We start from the raw sequence: 14,203 nt of genomic DNA on the forward strand, positions 1-14,203 counted from the left end.
GGAGGACTGCTCTGAGAAATTTTGTTCTGTTGTATTTGAACAGGGCTTTTTATTGCGCATATAACGCAGGAGTTCAGCCTGTATATTGACTTTCAGCAAGAAGACATCACTTATCTGTTTTACACTTAGGCACATGGATCTAGCCCCGTTTGGACTTGGGGAAATGTTGAGCAGGGGGAAATGTCCGTCTGCAGAAACAGCTTTTGGTAGGATGTGTTCTCAGCGTGCCCAGCCAAATATGGAGAAAGAGAGAAGGGTCTCTTGGAATCCTGCCTTCGTCTGTCTTAACTCCAGGCTTGAGGATGTGCTGGGGCAGAAGGAAAACATGCACTTGTTTTGTTGCCCACAGTTATCATGTTTGTAGTTAGTTTCTCCTGGTCCCTAGCTATAAGTGCTTTATGTACTTGCTAGTAGCTCTTTCTTTATAGCTCTGTGGCAATTTCTTCAATGGACAACAAAACATTAAGGGATGTGGTTTATGTCAATGGTAAGCACATTCTTGCAGATATCAAGTGCCAGTCAGACTTAACATAAATGTGGAGAATCTCTTCTAACATACCTAATCTGCTCTTATTTATTTGTGAGGCTTAGAACTGGGAAGCTTACTTTCAGTGATATAATGAACTGGTGGAGTACCGAGCTTTCTCTCTGTTTGTAGCCAGATGGTGAGCTAAGTTCTGAGGAAACAGTGATAAGCATGGCATGAGCCTTACCTTATGGAGCTTACTACTCTGGAAGATATCAGTTGAGTGACCTTAGCAAATACAAAGCTGCAATGAAGAAGAGGGACATGTTTTCAAGGAGTGAAAATAAGGGAGGGTTTGGTCTGGGTAGAGAAGACAGAAGCTTCCTGGAGGGAGGAACTGTTAAGCTGAGGGCTGCAGGCAGAGCTAACAGGGTGTTAGGTGGGAGTAGGGCACAGTGTAGGAACTGCAGAGGCCAGGGTTTCTGGAGCCCCGAGAAGTTGAGGAGACCAGAACCTGCAGGGCTACTCAGGCCTTGGGAGGGACTTTGATCTTTAACTCAGTGCTCTGGAAGCCAACACAAGGTTCACGGTTAGAGCAGACACACTGGGTATAGAACTGACTAGAGGAGCAAAAGTGAATGTGGGGAGACCATAGAGGATTCATTGCAGTTATTCAAGAAAAAGGGGTGCTTGTTGTCAGGGTTGCTGAGGGTAATAGAGAGGAGTGTGCAGAATCTTTAGGAGGTGAAGTGGACAGACTTGGGCACGATTGTGGTGTATGTTGGAAGACTACTGTCAAGGGTGAGGTCCTGGCGTCTAACTCATGTGTGTGGAAGGATGAAAGGTTAGTGCCCTTTGCTCAGCTGGGGGCATAGCAAGAGACCCGTGGATGGCTCTCTTGGGAAAGATTAGGGTTGAAGAGAGGCTTTGTTTTTAAGAGTGTTGTTTTATCTGGGAACGGGGCTTATTGGGCACACACCTGCATGAAGTCTTTCAGCTCTCACTGTGGAATCTCAGACTGGGATACTCTGAGTCTCCACTTCTGAGCCCACTCTTGTTGCTATGCCTCATCAGACCTACCTTGAGAGCTACCTTGTCCTGCCTTGTCCTGGACACTTGGGTGTTATGACACAGAGCGACTCATGGTAGTTCCAGAATCACTCCAAATACAAGGTATTGAGGCCAGAACATAAGGGTAATTGGCCTTTGAAGAAGGGAAAGACTAGCAAGGCCTTTGGACTTTAATTCTTGTTAAAGCATCTAAGAGACCGGCCCTCTTGGACATACCTGCTATGGTTATAGTGTTTACTATGATAATGATAATCAGTTTCTAAGACCAGGAAGATGTGACAGAGTAGCAAAAAATTCTGCTGGTCATTACATGCAATTTTGATAAGTATGGAGGTTAGCAAAAGGCAATGGATGCAGGGAAAATAAGCTTAATTGTGAAGTTACCTTGAGCCCTTCACTATGTGGATGTCCATATGTATATGTGTATACATATGTTTGTATGTACACATGTATGTTAAATACTACCCAAGGAGAGAACGAATATGTCTTGACCGGTATTACTGGCAAAACTTGGGTGAGATTAGGTAGATTCGGATTTAAAAATTTGATAAGCCTTCATTTATAAAAGGAAGAGTATACTGCACTTAAATTCTCTTAAACTGTCTGCTAAGTCAGAGGATAGTTTCTCCAGGAAGACAGTCACTTTCACTGGTGTCCTAGTGAGCAGACAGCTTTGGGAACAGGCTGTTCAGGCCCAGACTTCTAGATGCTTCCTTACCCCTTACCTCCATGCCTCTTTAGTGAGAGGCAGAGCCTACTTATCCTGTAAAGCAGATACTTGTCCTCCCCAGAGACTGCCAGTTACTTCTCTCTGCTTTGGCCAGCATTCTGCCTTTCTAGCAACAGATGTTTTTGCAGAGTAAATATTATTGACTCTGCTTGGCTCCTAGCTGTGTCCTGCACTGCCTGAACATGAAACAGTGGGGTTATATGAGCAGGGTTCCATGAAGATTGGCCTATATCCAACAGCAGCACCAGCCTCTTCTCTTATTGGAATGTTAGATTCCTGCGTGTATCAGAGTGAAGGCTCCAGAAAGAAATCTCTGTGCCATTGCATATCCAGAGTGATCATCTATGTAAGATGTCAAAACTTTTGGTTTGAACAGACAAGAAGCAGTGATTTATGATACCCTCTCTATTGTCTGAGATTATGGGTTTATTTTGATCCAGTGAGGTACAACCTGAGGGACAAACATGCTACAGGGGTTTCAAGCCAGAAGAGTGAATTGAGCTATGTTCTTGTTTTTTGTTTGTGTTTAAATATTCTGTGAGCTAAAAACTATGTTGTTCTGTCAGTTCTTTAACTTCTCTGAGTATGTGATACAGGTACTTACTTCTCCCTGGGTCTTGTTACTGGAGCATTCATGGACTAGTGAGTAGCCCAGTCATGCCTTATAGTGTAAGGGAGGCTAAAGCTTATAGTGGACAGGGGGTCTCACTGGATTTTGTGACAGCTCTTTGGTTTAGGTAGGGCTAACAACTCTGTCAGATGAGGTGACTGAAACTTTGACTAATCCAGATTTAGTATCATTCTGGTAAATGGTAGAGCTAAACTTGAACTTAGAAGCCAGGAGAGGTGGGTTGTAGGCAAGGGGCAGGTACTGGGGCTGATCAGCCTATAACCAGGACCCTATGCAATGCAGATTGAGAGAATAAGGTTGTTCAAAGTAAGTTTGAGTTGCTGCCCAGAAACTGGGGGGGTGGAGGGGGGTGGGTCCTGCACAAGCAAGCAACAGGTGTCCACTTAATCTCCCCAGAAAGATTTCACTCAAATACATGTCATTCAAGCCCACAGTGAGTTCCTTTTCGGATTCCAGTAATTGGGATTCTCCATCCACCTGCCCTCACTGGCTGGCAGTCCTGTATTGACTGTATACCAGTACTCATTAACTAGTCTTCCATGAGGGGCTGGCCTCTTTATCACCTTTGTGGGGCCCACACTGCTTTTCAAATTTTTTTGCTGTGAGCACTGGACAATGAAGTCAGGCTCCTCTGATCACAAGCTAGCTGCTGCTCCTGGCCCTCCTGTGGAAAGGCCCCACAAAGGCCCTGTTGTGCATTAGTGACCACTCCTTGAGCCCCATTGGCAGTTGCCCTGGCAACCCAGCTTTTCAGGTGTGTGCTTGGAGCGTTTCCACACCAGGTTTACATTTCACCATTTTTTTCAACTTTGTTGAGAAGATTGTCCAGCTGAAGTATTTGTTGCTCCTTTAGGGAGGTACAGGGGGGCTGTTAGGGAACTGAGGAGCAATCCTATTTTGCCTCTTTGCTCAGGCCTTTGTGAGTTCTGGTTGGGGGGACATTCTAACTAAAATAAGCTGGAGGGCAACTGTGTCCACATTCCATACACGACACACTTCAGGGCCCTTGAAGGGCTTTGCTTTCCACTCTGAAAGATTATTATCTCCTTTTATCACTCCTGCCTGCCTGTGACCTCTTGTGTCTTTCTTCCCCGCAGAGTTCTGACTTTCAGATGCATCTGTTTCTTTCTTGACTTGCCAGGGAGTGGTTTGTGTTCGCAGAGATATCCTCAGCCAGGGTTGTTCCCTTTGAAGAGCTGCCTCACTCCCTTGCCAGCATCTTTGAATGTTTTGCCAAGGCCCATTCCATTAAAGGGGCTGGATCTGGGAGAGATTGGAGACTGGTGGCTGTTGGCTCCTGTGTTGAGGACTATTTTCTAAGTGCCTTTCTCATGTCGGGCAGAGAGCCTTGCACAAGCCATAGCCAGTTCAGGACCTATATGACCCAAGCCTGTGGAAGGGTGGCCCTGGGCAGGTGCTGCTGCTATCCGGGCAGTGGCCTAAACCCCAGACTTGAGAACAGCTGGACAGACAGGCCTGGTGCTGCCACTGGTAGCCATCACTTGGAATGAACATTGGGATTGGCAAGCTGAGCACTGGTGGTTGATTCTGATACAATATCCCTTCCAAACACACACACACACACACACACAAGCATTAGTCAGCATTTATGGGGGAGGGGGGTATGTTCTCTGCTAGTTACATAGGGAGGAAACAAACAAAGCCAAGAGATGGAAAAAAAAAAGACCCCAAACCTTGGAGGACAAATCTCAGAACTAGAAAAGAGCTAAGGATCATGGATTTTTTTATTCCAATAGATTATGTTGCTCACAGAGGCCAGAGTTCCCCATCCCCCAACCCCTACTCCACCCTAGCATCTTATTAAAGCCAGGTCCTGTTACCAGTTATGCCTCATGTTTCCCTCCTCTGGGAAGTTGAACTTAATGCCATTTCCCCTGCAATGAGGGGAAACTTGTATGAGGGTAATTTGAATGATTAGCCTAATCTGCAGGAAGGCTGCATGTGGAATTAAGTTAAGCACATTTGCTCTGAAACAGCCCTGTCTGTCAGGCCACTTAAAGGTGCCTTGGTGGTTTTGTACCCTTAACAGAAGCTGAGAGTTCAGTAAGGATCATTGGCTTTCATTAATGTCTTAAAGGAAGGCTTATTTTTTAAATTCGACAAAGGCCTCTGAGAACTTTCTTTATAGTAACCATGTGTGGGGGTATGTTTTAACCTCAACTGTACTGCCAGGGCTTTTTTCTCATGGCGATGGAGGAATGTGGTCATCTGGGAAGGTGGTCCAGGTGGAAATTTGTCAGGCCTCCTCACTCTGCTTGCGAGGGGAGCTGAGAGGTTCTGAGAAATTTGGTCTCACATGTTCTTGAGTGGGAAGCGGAAGTGCCAGTGCCACAGGCCTAGGGCAGCTAGTTCCAGCCCTCTGTTTTCTACCTCCTTACCTAATGCCAGTTTGTGGTATGAGTTGGACTCAGGGAAGTTCCTGACAAGTCTGATGTGGGGGCAGCTTCACGGATCACATGGAGGATCATTGGCAGAGCCTACCCGTAAGGCCATAGATGCCAGTGTTGGCTCTGACCCTACTTCCTCCTTTGCTTCCTTTGTAAGTGGATTCCCACATGTGTCATGTGACAAGACTCAGTATATGGCTTGTGTTAAAACAAATGTAACAAAAATACTAACTTTTAAAGCAAATCAGTATCTCATTGTTATTAACAAATATTCATTATTTTGAACTAAGTGCTTTCCATGCTTAGAAATAGAATGCCTGGATACAGGAGTAAATCTGCTAGCCCCGTATTAGCAGAAGGACTGAAAAATGCAGCGAATACAACTGTTTCAGTAACTCATTTTTTGTATTTTTTCTTTCTAGATTTGTCTTCGGCCAAGAGGAAATTTGCAGATTCCTTAAATGAATTTAAATTTCAGTGCATAGGTGATGCAGAAACAGATGATGAAATGTGTATAGGTAAGTCATAACTCTGCATAAGAAGAAAACGTTCTGTTCATCACAACTTTCCGTGTCCTGATCAAGCCTGTGACCTGGGACATGAAGTATCTAGGCTTCCTATACAGAAGTATCGGTAGCAGCAGTGGCGGGACAGAGTTTTGTGAGCATCTGGGGCCCAGGACACGCTGCGGCTACAGGAGCAAGCTTGAAGTTCTATGGTGGGGCTTTCTCTGGCCCCTGCCTTTGGCATTCTTCTGGCTGATTTTGTGACTTTCTTCCCCACATCCCTGGTGAAAAATCTTCTACCTCAAAAGCAGAGTGCAGGTAGATGAGGGAAGAATTAGATAACTCAGAAGCTGCAAAATGACAGCTCTTTGGCTGAGATCAGAATGCAGCCCTGTTTTCTCTGACATTAATTTTTAATTGAATTGCTATATAAATAGAGTTTATCTTAAGTTTTCCAGCTTCATGGAGAATCAGAGCAGCTTGCCCTATACTCTGGCATGGCATCAGGTATCTGGAGCTATATAGCTGCTGCTGCCCGGGATGAGGGAAGGAACTTAGTGTCTGATTCACTGTGGTCCCCATCTCTCCCGGAGAGTGGGGTTCCCACTGGTCTCCTCTCTGTGCTGCTTCACTCTTCACCATCATCCACCTGTCTTCTATAGGCAACACTGAGCACAGAGGATTTGCAGTGTTAAGATACTTTTTGTAGTCAGGACCTAATTGTTGGACCATATTCTCCTTACATTGGCATCTTGGTTGACTCCATTAAGTGAGTGAGAAATGAGAGACGTATATTGCATTAAGACATCAAATGTTAACAGAATCCCTGTTGTCATTCATAACACTGAGATCTTAGATGAGTGAAGGAAGTTGGGCAACAACTGAAAGCAGCAGAAACACATCACTATTGTCATGCATCAGTGTGTAATTACAGTCCTGAATGTTCTCAGGGTTATTGCTTGTACTTTCTCTTTCCTCTGGGAATAACCCTGGTGAAGGAGACTGACCACCTCTGACCACAGTACTGCAAGCACCATTGTATTAGTAGCTGACTTGAGGACCCAGGGAGGGGGAACCCAGGAGAAACCAGAATGTGGCTTCTGATGCCAGCAATACTGTTTGTTTAGTTCTGGTGCCAAAGAAAAGGTTGGATTGTGACGCAGCCATACAACAAAGGTTGAAGAGGTCAAATTCTGGGCAGGAAATCCTTCAGCTCCTAGGCGGAACTCTGCCCCTTCCAGCCCGAGGTCTGGGAACCAGCCAGCAGCTCATCAGTCCTGGGTACTCCCTGGAACAGGCAGATCTTTTCCTTGAAGGAAGTCTTCCCTAGCCAGAGTGCCAGGTGGAATTACCTGTGTTTTTGTGTCATCCATTATGGTTAATGGTTAAATGATAAGGGGAACCTTGGGGAGCAGTTGACTTTAGGTTTCTGCATGTGCCAAGGGATTTCCGCCCTTAATATCATAGCTGTGTTTGGATAGCTAACAAGGCCTGCTACTCTACTCTCACTTCATGACCCCCCTTTATATTTCCCCAGCAAGGTCCTTGCAGGAGTTTGCCACTGTTCTCAGGAATCTGGAAGACGAACGGATACGGATGGTGAGTACAGCTGTGCTGCTGTGGGCCCCAGGCAGTGTAGTCATGTAGAGGGAACCAGGGATTAGTTGTCAGAAGACCTGGGTTTGAACCCTGGTTCTTTTACATGTGTACCTTGGGCTCTAAGCAAGCCTCACCTTCTCATCTTTGAAGTCTTTTGTGAATATGAAAGGATGTACTTGGATAACTGTAGAGTCATATCATTGTCCTCATAAGTATTCACTCTGAGGTGCATACCTAAGGTATATGACGTCAGGATGAATCTTAGAACTCATTAACTTTGGGGCTGTTAGATTCTCGACAGGCAGCATGGAAATCAGGGTGCTTCACTCTGCTTATTAAACCTGCCCAAGAGCTCTTGGAGGGTCGAGATCACTCTTTTCTCTTTTATATCTGAGGCACCAGGGTCTGACATGTAGTAGGCACCTAGTAAGTACTCTCATCTCAGAAATGACAGTAACTCTACAAAATTCTTCAGAGAGGCGCTGTGCACACCACGAGTCAAATGCTCATTTTCACATTCCTAGGAGATTTCTTTTACATTACAGTTTTTCGGATGGGGCTCAGCACTAACAGACTAGCAGATGAGATTCTACACTCACAGGAATTTCTTTTGCTGTTCTTCGCTCCCCCCCCCCCCCTTTTCCCTAGGACATCAGAAGTGAAGCCTGGTCTGAATGCTGATTTGCCCCTAGGAGGGCTTGTCTCTAGAGTCCTGAGGGAATCCCTGCTGAAGATTCTTCCTCTTTCCTTACTAAATACTGATGTTTGAGACTCAGTCTGCTCAGCTGAGTAATGGCAAAACTCAGCTATTCCCCCTGTGTAGGAAAATATCTAGATCTTTTACCCAGCATGTATCTTTGTTCCTTGTATATCTTCTTTACAGCTCACATGAAACATTTCACTCTGGTCACTAAATGTACAGTGGTTTTTCCAAGCGATCACTTGTTTTACAATGTAACTCAATTCTGACTATCTGCCCCAAATAACTTCAGATTAAGGGCTTAGTCTACAGGTTTCCCCCTCATCCCTCACATACGACGGCAGCCAGCTGAACTGACTATTGACGGAAAATTCCAACATCCCTTGATTTCAATTAATTTGCTAGAGTGACTCATATGACTCAGGGAGACACAGTTTACTAATGTATTATAAAAGGATACGACAGGGTTGCTGTTGAGCATTTACATGGAAGAGAAGCAGAAGGCAGGGTCCTAGGAGCAGGGTCATGAAGCTTCCATGCCTTCTGTGGGCATGCTGTCTCCCCATACCACCACTTGTTTACCAACCCCGGAGGTCTCGTGGCCCCACTGCATCCCATACCTACAAAACTTTTGTGGAGGCTTTATCACACAGGCATGATTCTACTGATCATTAATTTCACTTTAACTCTTTACCCTTCTCAAGTGAATATGGAGCAGCTCTGAAAATTTCAAGAAGTAATGATGGCTTATTCTTTCCAGTGACAAGTCCCATCCAGCAGCCCACTCCGAGCGCCTTCATTAGAACAAAAAACACTCCTATCATCAGGAAACTACAAAGTTTTCAGAAGCCCTGTGTCAGGAACTGAGGCCAGAGATCAAATATTAGAACAAAAGATGTTCCTAGTGCTCTGAACACTATAAATCACAAGGATTTCAGGAGCTTTGGTGGCAGGAACCTAAGGTAGAAATATTGACCATAGATAACAGTATCATATCATAACGGTGTCATGGGCAGCTATAACAAAGATTACCACAGACTGGGTGGCTTAAATAGCAGCTATATATTTCTCATAATTCTAGAGACTGGTAAACCCAAAATCAAGGAGCTGACTCAGCTTCTGATTTGGACCCTCTTCCCAGCTTGAAGATGCCTGCCTCCTTGCTGTGTCCTCCACCTTTAGTACCTAGTTGGCTTTCAGAGTCTCCATCTCCAAATACTATCCCACTGGAGGTATTAAAAAGTAAACTGAGGCCCTCCCTGGTGGCGCAGCGGGTTAAAGCACTGCACTGAGAAGCTAAAGCCACTTCCGCATGAGTTCGATTCCCGCCTGCCCCGGAGGTGACCACATGGTGTGGCAGACCTCTCCTGACCCGCCCGCTGCTCCCCTCAGCAGTGTACTTCGTCGATCTGCCTGTTCTGCTCCCCACTCTGTCTCTGGTGAAGCCTCTCACCTCCCCTGAGCCTCTGGCCTGTACCCCAGTTCTGTATGCATAAATAAATAAATCTTTAAAAAAAAAGTAAACTGAGGCCTATTAAAGTTTTACATTTATTTGAGCAAAAATTGATTCAAATCAGACAGTAACTCAGACATGTTTAGAGCACTTTACTGACAGGAGCTAGGGAAAAGACTTTCATAGAGAAGATGTGGAAGCAGAGCTCAACAGAGCAATAACTGAGATGATTGTCTTACTTGGGAAAGCCTAGTTTCTTAACTTTGAGTGATTTACAGGTTTGGACTTTGGTTTGCTTATTTATGTTGACTGATAAGGTATTAGAGACTCCTAAGTCTAATGGTCTCCTTGTCTAATTTATTTAGCAGGAATTAGGGTTTCCACATACTTATTTTGGGTGAGCAGTGAGGTACACTTTAATCCATAGTATCTACAAGGACATTATATAGCTTCACATGAGGTTGTATAATCCCCATTGTTCAGATGAACATGATTGAGGCTTACAGAGGTCAAATAAAATGTCTCAGCTCACATAGTTAATAAGGGTCATGGTCTGGATATAAACCCAAGTTTCCATTCTGTCAAAGAATGTGGAAATTCCTTAAAAAAGCTAAACAGAGCAGAGGCATCTTACTTTCTATCCTGCGGAGACAGACACTGTTTTCCTTGATTGCTCACTGCTGGGTGATTGAACCAGAATGGAGAGAGTGGGGGCTGGAGTGGAGTTGGTGGTGGGTGGAAAACTTGTATGTTTGTGCATGTGCTAGTGCCTGAGAAAGGGAAGTAATTCTTTTGAATCTGATTCTTGGCCTAGTCAGTATTTGGGGGTGTGGGGGTGTGGTGAGCAAATCACAATGAATACCCTGCAGATTGCTATGGCCTGTGGTAAGGGAACAATGACTGGATTCTACTTTTCAGCTTGCCTCTGCAATTTTATTATTAATGTCAGTGAATTGGGTTTCTACTGCCTGCATCTGAGGATCTGGTCACTGCAAGCCCCTTCCCTACCGTCTCACCCCATGACAGCTTCATCAATTCAGCTCTTCTTAGTAACACTGTACCTTACTTGGAAAACTTTCCTTGGGGTAGATATCCCTCAGATATTTGGTCATCCATTGTAGAATTAATCCTTCAACAACATGGGAGATAGTGGCAATGGCATATCTCTTAGTCAGAAATCTGAGTATAGCTTTTGACTCCCCCAAAACTTAACTAATAGCCTGCTATTTACATGAAGCCTTAGTAATAACAGGCAACACATTTTTGTACATAATATGAGTTATATACTGTATATTTACAATAGCAAAAGTGAAAGGAAAATGTGAAGAAAATTATAAGGAAATTATAGTAGTCCATTTATAGTAATATGCTGTACTTGTGGATACTCTTATGTTTACTTTAGATAAGAAAATCTGTGTGTTAGTGGCTCCTCAGAGTTTAAACCCATGTTGTTCAAGGATCCACTATATTCTCTTCTGTCCAGTTTATCCATTATATTCTCTTCTATCCAACACAATGCTTGGAACTGAGTAAAAGTTACACAGAATCTGAGAGCCAGAGGGGCCTTACTCCTCACCATCTGCAGTTCCTCACTTAATAGATGTGATAAGTGAGGTTGTAAGAAGGCTGATAATAAGTAGGACTGGGGTTCCTAACTCTCAGGTAACAGTTGCTTTTGTGTATTCAGCATATACTTAGGACTGGGTTCTCAACCGTTAATGCCTATGGGGACAACTTGGGGCATTTCAAATATACTGATGTGTGGGACTGAGGACTCCAGTTCTGACTGAATTGGCCTGGAGTATGACCCTGACATTGAGATTTTTAAATTCCCAAGGTGATTCTGACATATCCTATGGCTGAGAACCACTGACTTAGGAGTGAGCTTACCACTGTGAGCTCAGAGAGATACAGTGGATTTGTGGAAAAGACTTAATTAAACAAGTGATCCAATCAAGTTCCGTTAAAAAAAAAAAAAAGGTAACAATCAGAGATGTTAAATAATGTTGCAACGCTCTAGTGTTAAAGTGCCCTCTTCTAAAATAAAGGCTACCAGGATTGAGAAAAAGACAAATGGTCATAAGATTGGTGATCTGCCACTTAGCTCTTTGCTGTGTCTATCTATGGCTTCTGGCCTTTACTCTTGTTGGTTTCATTGCAGTGGATATGCATGTGATTTAGAAAAATAATGCTTTGTTGCAAAGAGATTCCTGAAATAATTACTTGAGTGACGAGTGAGCTCAATTGAATGACTTAAAAGGAAAGATTGTAAAATAGTGTACTGCTTTAGAAAAGACCATGGAATTGTAGAGTTAGAACAATCCAGCCTGCTCATTTTGCAGATGAGAAAATTAGAATGCAGAGAGGTTAAATGTTGTGCCCAGGGTCTCACAGTTGGCAGTCAATCAAGAAATCACTCATTCATTTAGTCATTCAAGAAATATTTGAGTGCTTCTTTATTTTAGCACTTTTCTGTTCTTGAAGATAGTAGTGAAGTAAGCAGTTACAATATAGTGGTGTATATTGTAGTATGTGTGTGTAGTGGTGAACCAGAAAACTTCAACTGTCTTAATGTCCTCTGAAATAACCACTAAGGTAGGGGGTGGTTGGAAATTTCTTTGGATTACATGGGTGGTCAGAATAGCCTTTCGAAAGAGTACCTTTAAGCTGAAAGCTGAATTACAGTAAGTAATGAGTCATCCATACCAGGATTTGGGACAGAGGATCAAGGGAACAACCCATTGCACAGTTCCAGAGGTGGGACAGATTCAGTACATTTGGGTGCATTCAGGTGGTGGTGTGATTGAGAGCAGGATGAGGTGTGAGGTATGGAGGTTCAGACAGTGGTTAGGAGACACATATGTCTCCATCCCTGCCCAGTTCTGGTAAGTCTGCAAGAAATCAGACTTGAAAGATTTTCATGCCACGCATGTTTTCTTTTTAATCTCAACACTCAATATATCTACTTAAGTATCATTTGTATGAATTAACATTTACAAGAATTCACCTGAAACCTGAAATTTAATTCTCTTACCCGTTCACTTCTGCCTTCCGTGGTTGCTTATGGTTTTCGAGGTGCTCATTTTTCTTTTTCTTTTCTTTTTAAGATTTATTTATTTATGCATACAGAACTGGGGGTACAGGCCAGAGGTACAGAGGCTGTGAGAGGATTCACCAGACACAGAGTGGGGAGCAGAACAGACAGATCGACGAAGTACACTGCTGAGGGGAGCAGCGGGCTGTTCAGGAGAGGTCTGCAGAGAGGTCTGCAGCACCATGTGGTCACCTCCGGGACAGGCGGGGATCGGACTCTTGCAGAAGTGGCTTGAGCTTCTCAGTGCTGCACTTTAACCTGCTGTGCCACCAGGAAGAGCCCTCATTTTTATTTTTCAAGAGTGTGTCTTAATCATGTGTGGCAAGGGAATGATTTGAATGCTAAATGAATTGCACTGTGAATACTTGATACAGACACTAAAATTTTATCGGAGACATGAAGGCATTTTGTACCAGAACTACTGTGATTCTTTTTTGATACTGCTTTTGGGTCTTTCCCTGACCCCTTCTGTTTTCTTCACCAGATTGAGAATGCCAGTGAGGTGCTTATCACTCCTTTGGAGAAGTTTCGCAAGGAGCAGATTGGGGCTGCCAAGGTAAGAATTTTACAAGCCTTGTTCTTGGATCTTAGGGTGGGATGTCTGAAAAAAGCAGCAGAAAGTCATATAAGCTCAGAGCCTGGCTCACCTGTTCTTCACAAGTGCCTGTTACACTCTGTGCAGTCCACCCTGCAGCAGCCATTCTGGTGGAATGGTAGAACCAGACCTCCGTTGTGTAGTGGTTAGCTATGTGCTTGGACAGTGACTACACTGACAGATACATTTATGGAACTGCACTTTTTTGTGGACATCTAGGACTCGGCCTAGATTGGGTCCTGTGGGTGCTAAGACCCAGTTGAAAGGGAGGCAATTGGTACTTAAGGTAGCTGATTTTCATACATGTGAAATTTTCACCCTCTTGCTAGATCTTTAACTTTTTCAAGAGAAACTGAAAAGCCAGAGTTTTATAAGAAATGCTGTGCTTTTAAATGTTGGCAAGTAGGCCCTCCCTGGTGGCCCAGCGGGTTAGGGTGCAGTGCTGCAAGCTAGCCACAGATGCTTCAGTGCGAATTCGATCCCAGGCCCTGGAGGTGATCCACAGGGTGGGAAGACCTCTCCTGTCTCGCCTGCTGCTCCCCTCAGAAGTATATTTCATCAGTCAGCCTGTTCTGCTCCCCACTCTGTTTTTAGTGAATCCTCTCACCACCCTGCACTTCTGGCCTGTACCCCAATTCTGTATACATAAAAAAACAAAATCTTTTTTAAAAATAAAAATGTTGACAAATAACTTGAAAACATGCTACACACTGTGTAGGAGAGATAGGAAGACTGCTTCACCCACAGGTAACCATTGCTACCCTGACTTGGAGGCACTGTGACCAAAACTTGACGGATTCTAGTATTACAAAGTCCTCAAGGGAATCTTGCTCACTTGTGGTAGGTGGTTGCTCCAAGTTTCCTACACCTTTATAAAGTGGTAAACCTGTCAGTTTGAACTTTGTCAGAGTGTTAGAGGCCACCTGCAAGAAGATGTTTTCACTGGAATC

The 14,203-nt window shown here is 44.1% G+C and overlaps 1 protein-coding gene across 2 annotated transcripts in view; it reads left to right on the plus strand.

Annotated features, from left to right (window-relative positions):
- ARHGAP26 (Rho GTPase activating protein 26) overlaps positions 1-14,203 on the plus strand; it is a 415,883-nt gene that overhangs the window by 91,717 nt on the left and 309,963 nt on the right. For both annotated transcript variants that reach the window (XM_004686837.2, XM_012727989.1), the window contains exons 2-4: positions 5,729-5,824; positions 7,350-7,411; positions 13,143-13,214. In XM_004686837.2, the coding sequence (XP_004686894.1) occupies positions 5,729-5,824; positions 7,350-7,411; positions 13,143-13,214 (230 nt within the window). The remainder of the gene's footprint in view (positions 1-5,728; positions 5,825-7,349; positions 7,412-13,142; positions 13,215-14,203) is intronic.

Source organism: Condylura cristata, unplaced genomic scaffold (genome assembly GCF_000260355.1).
Source record: "Condylura cristata isolate star-nosed mole 26May11 unplaced genomic scaffold, ConCri1.0 scaffold00021, whole genome shotgun sequence".
NCBI classification, from domain to species: domain Eukaryota; kingdom Metazoa; phylum Chordata; class Mammalia; order Eulipotyphla; family Talpidae; genus Condylura; species Condylura cristata.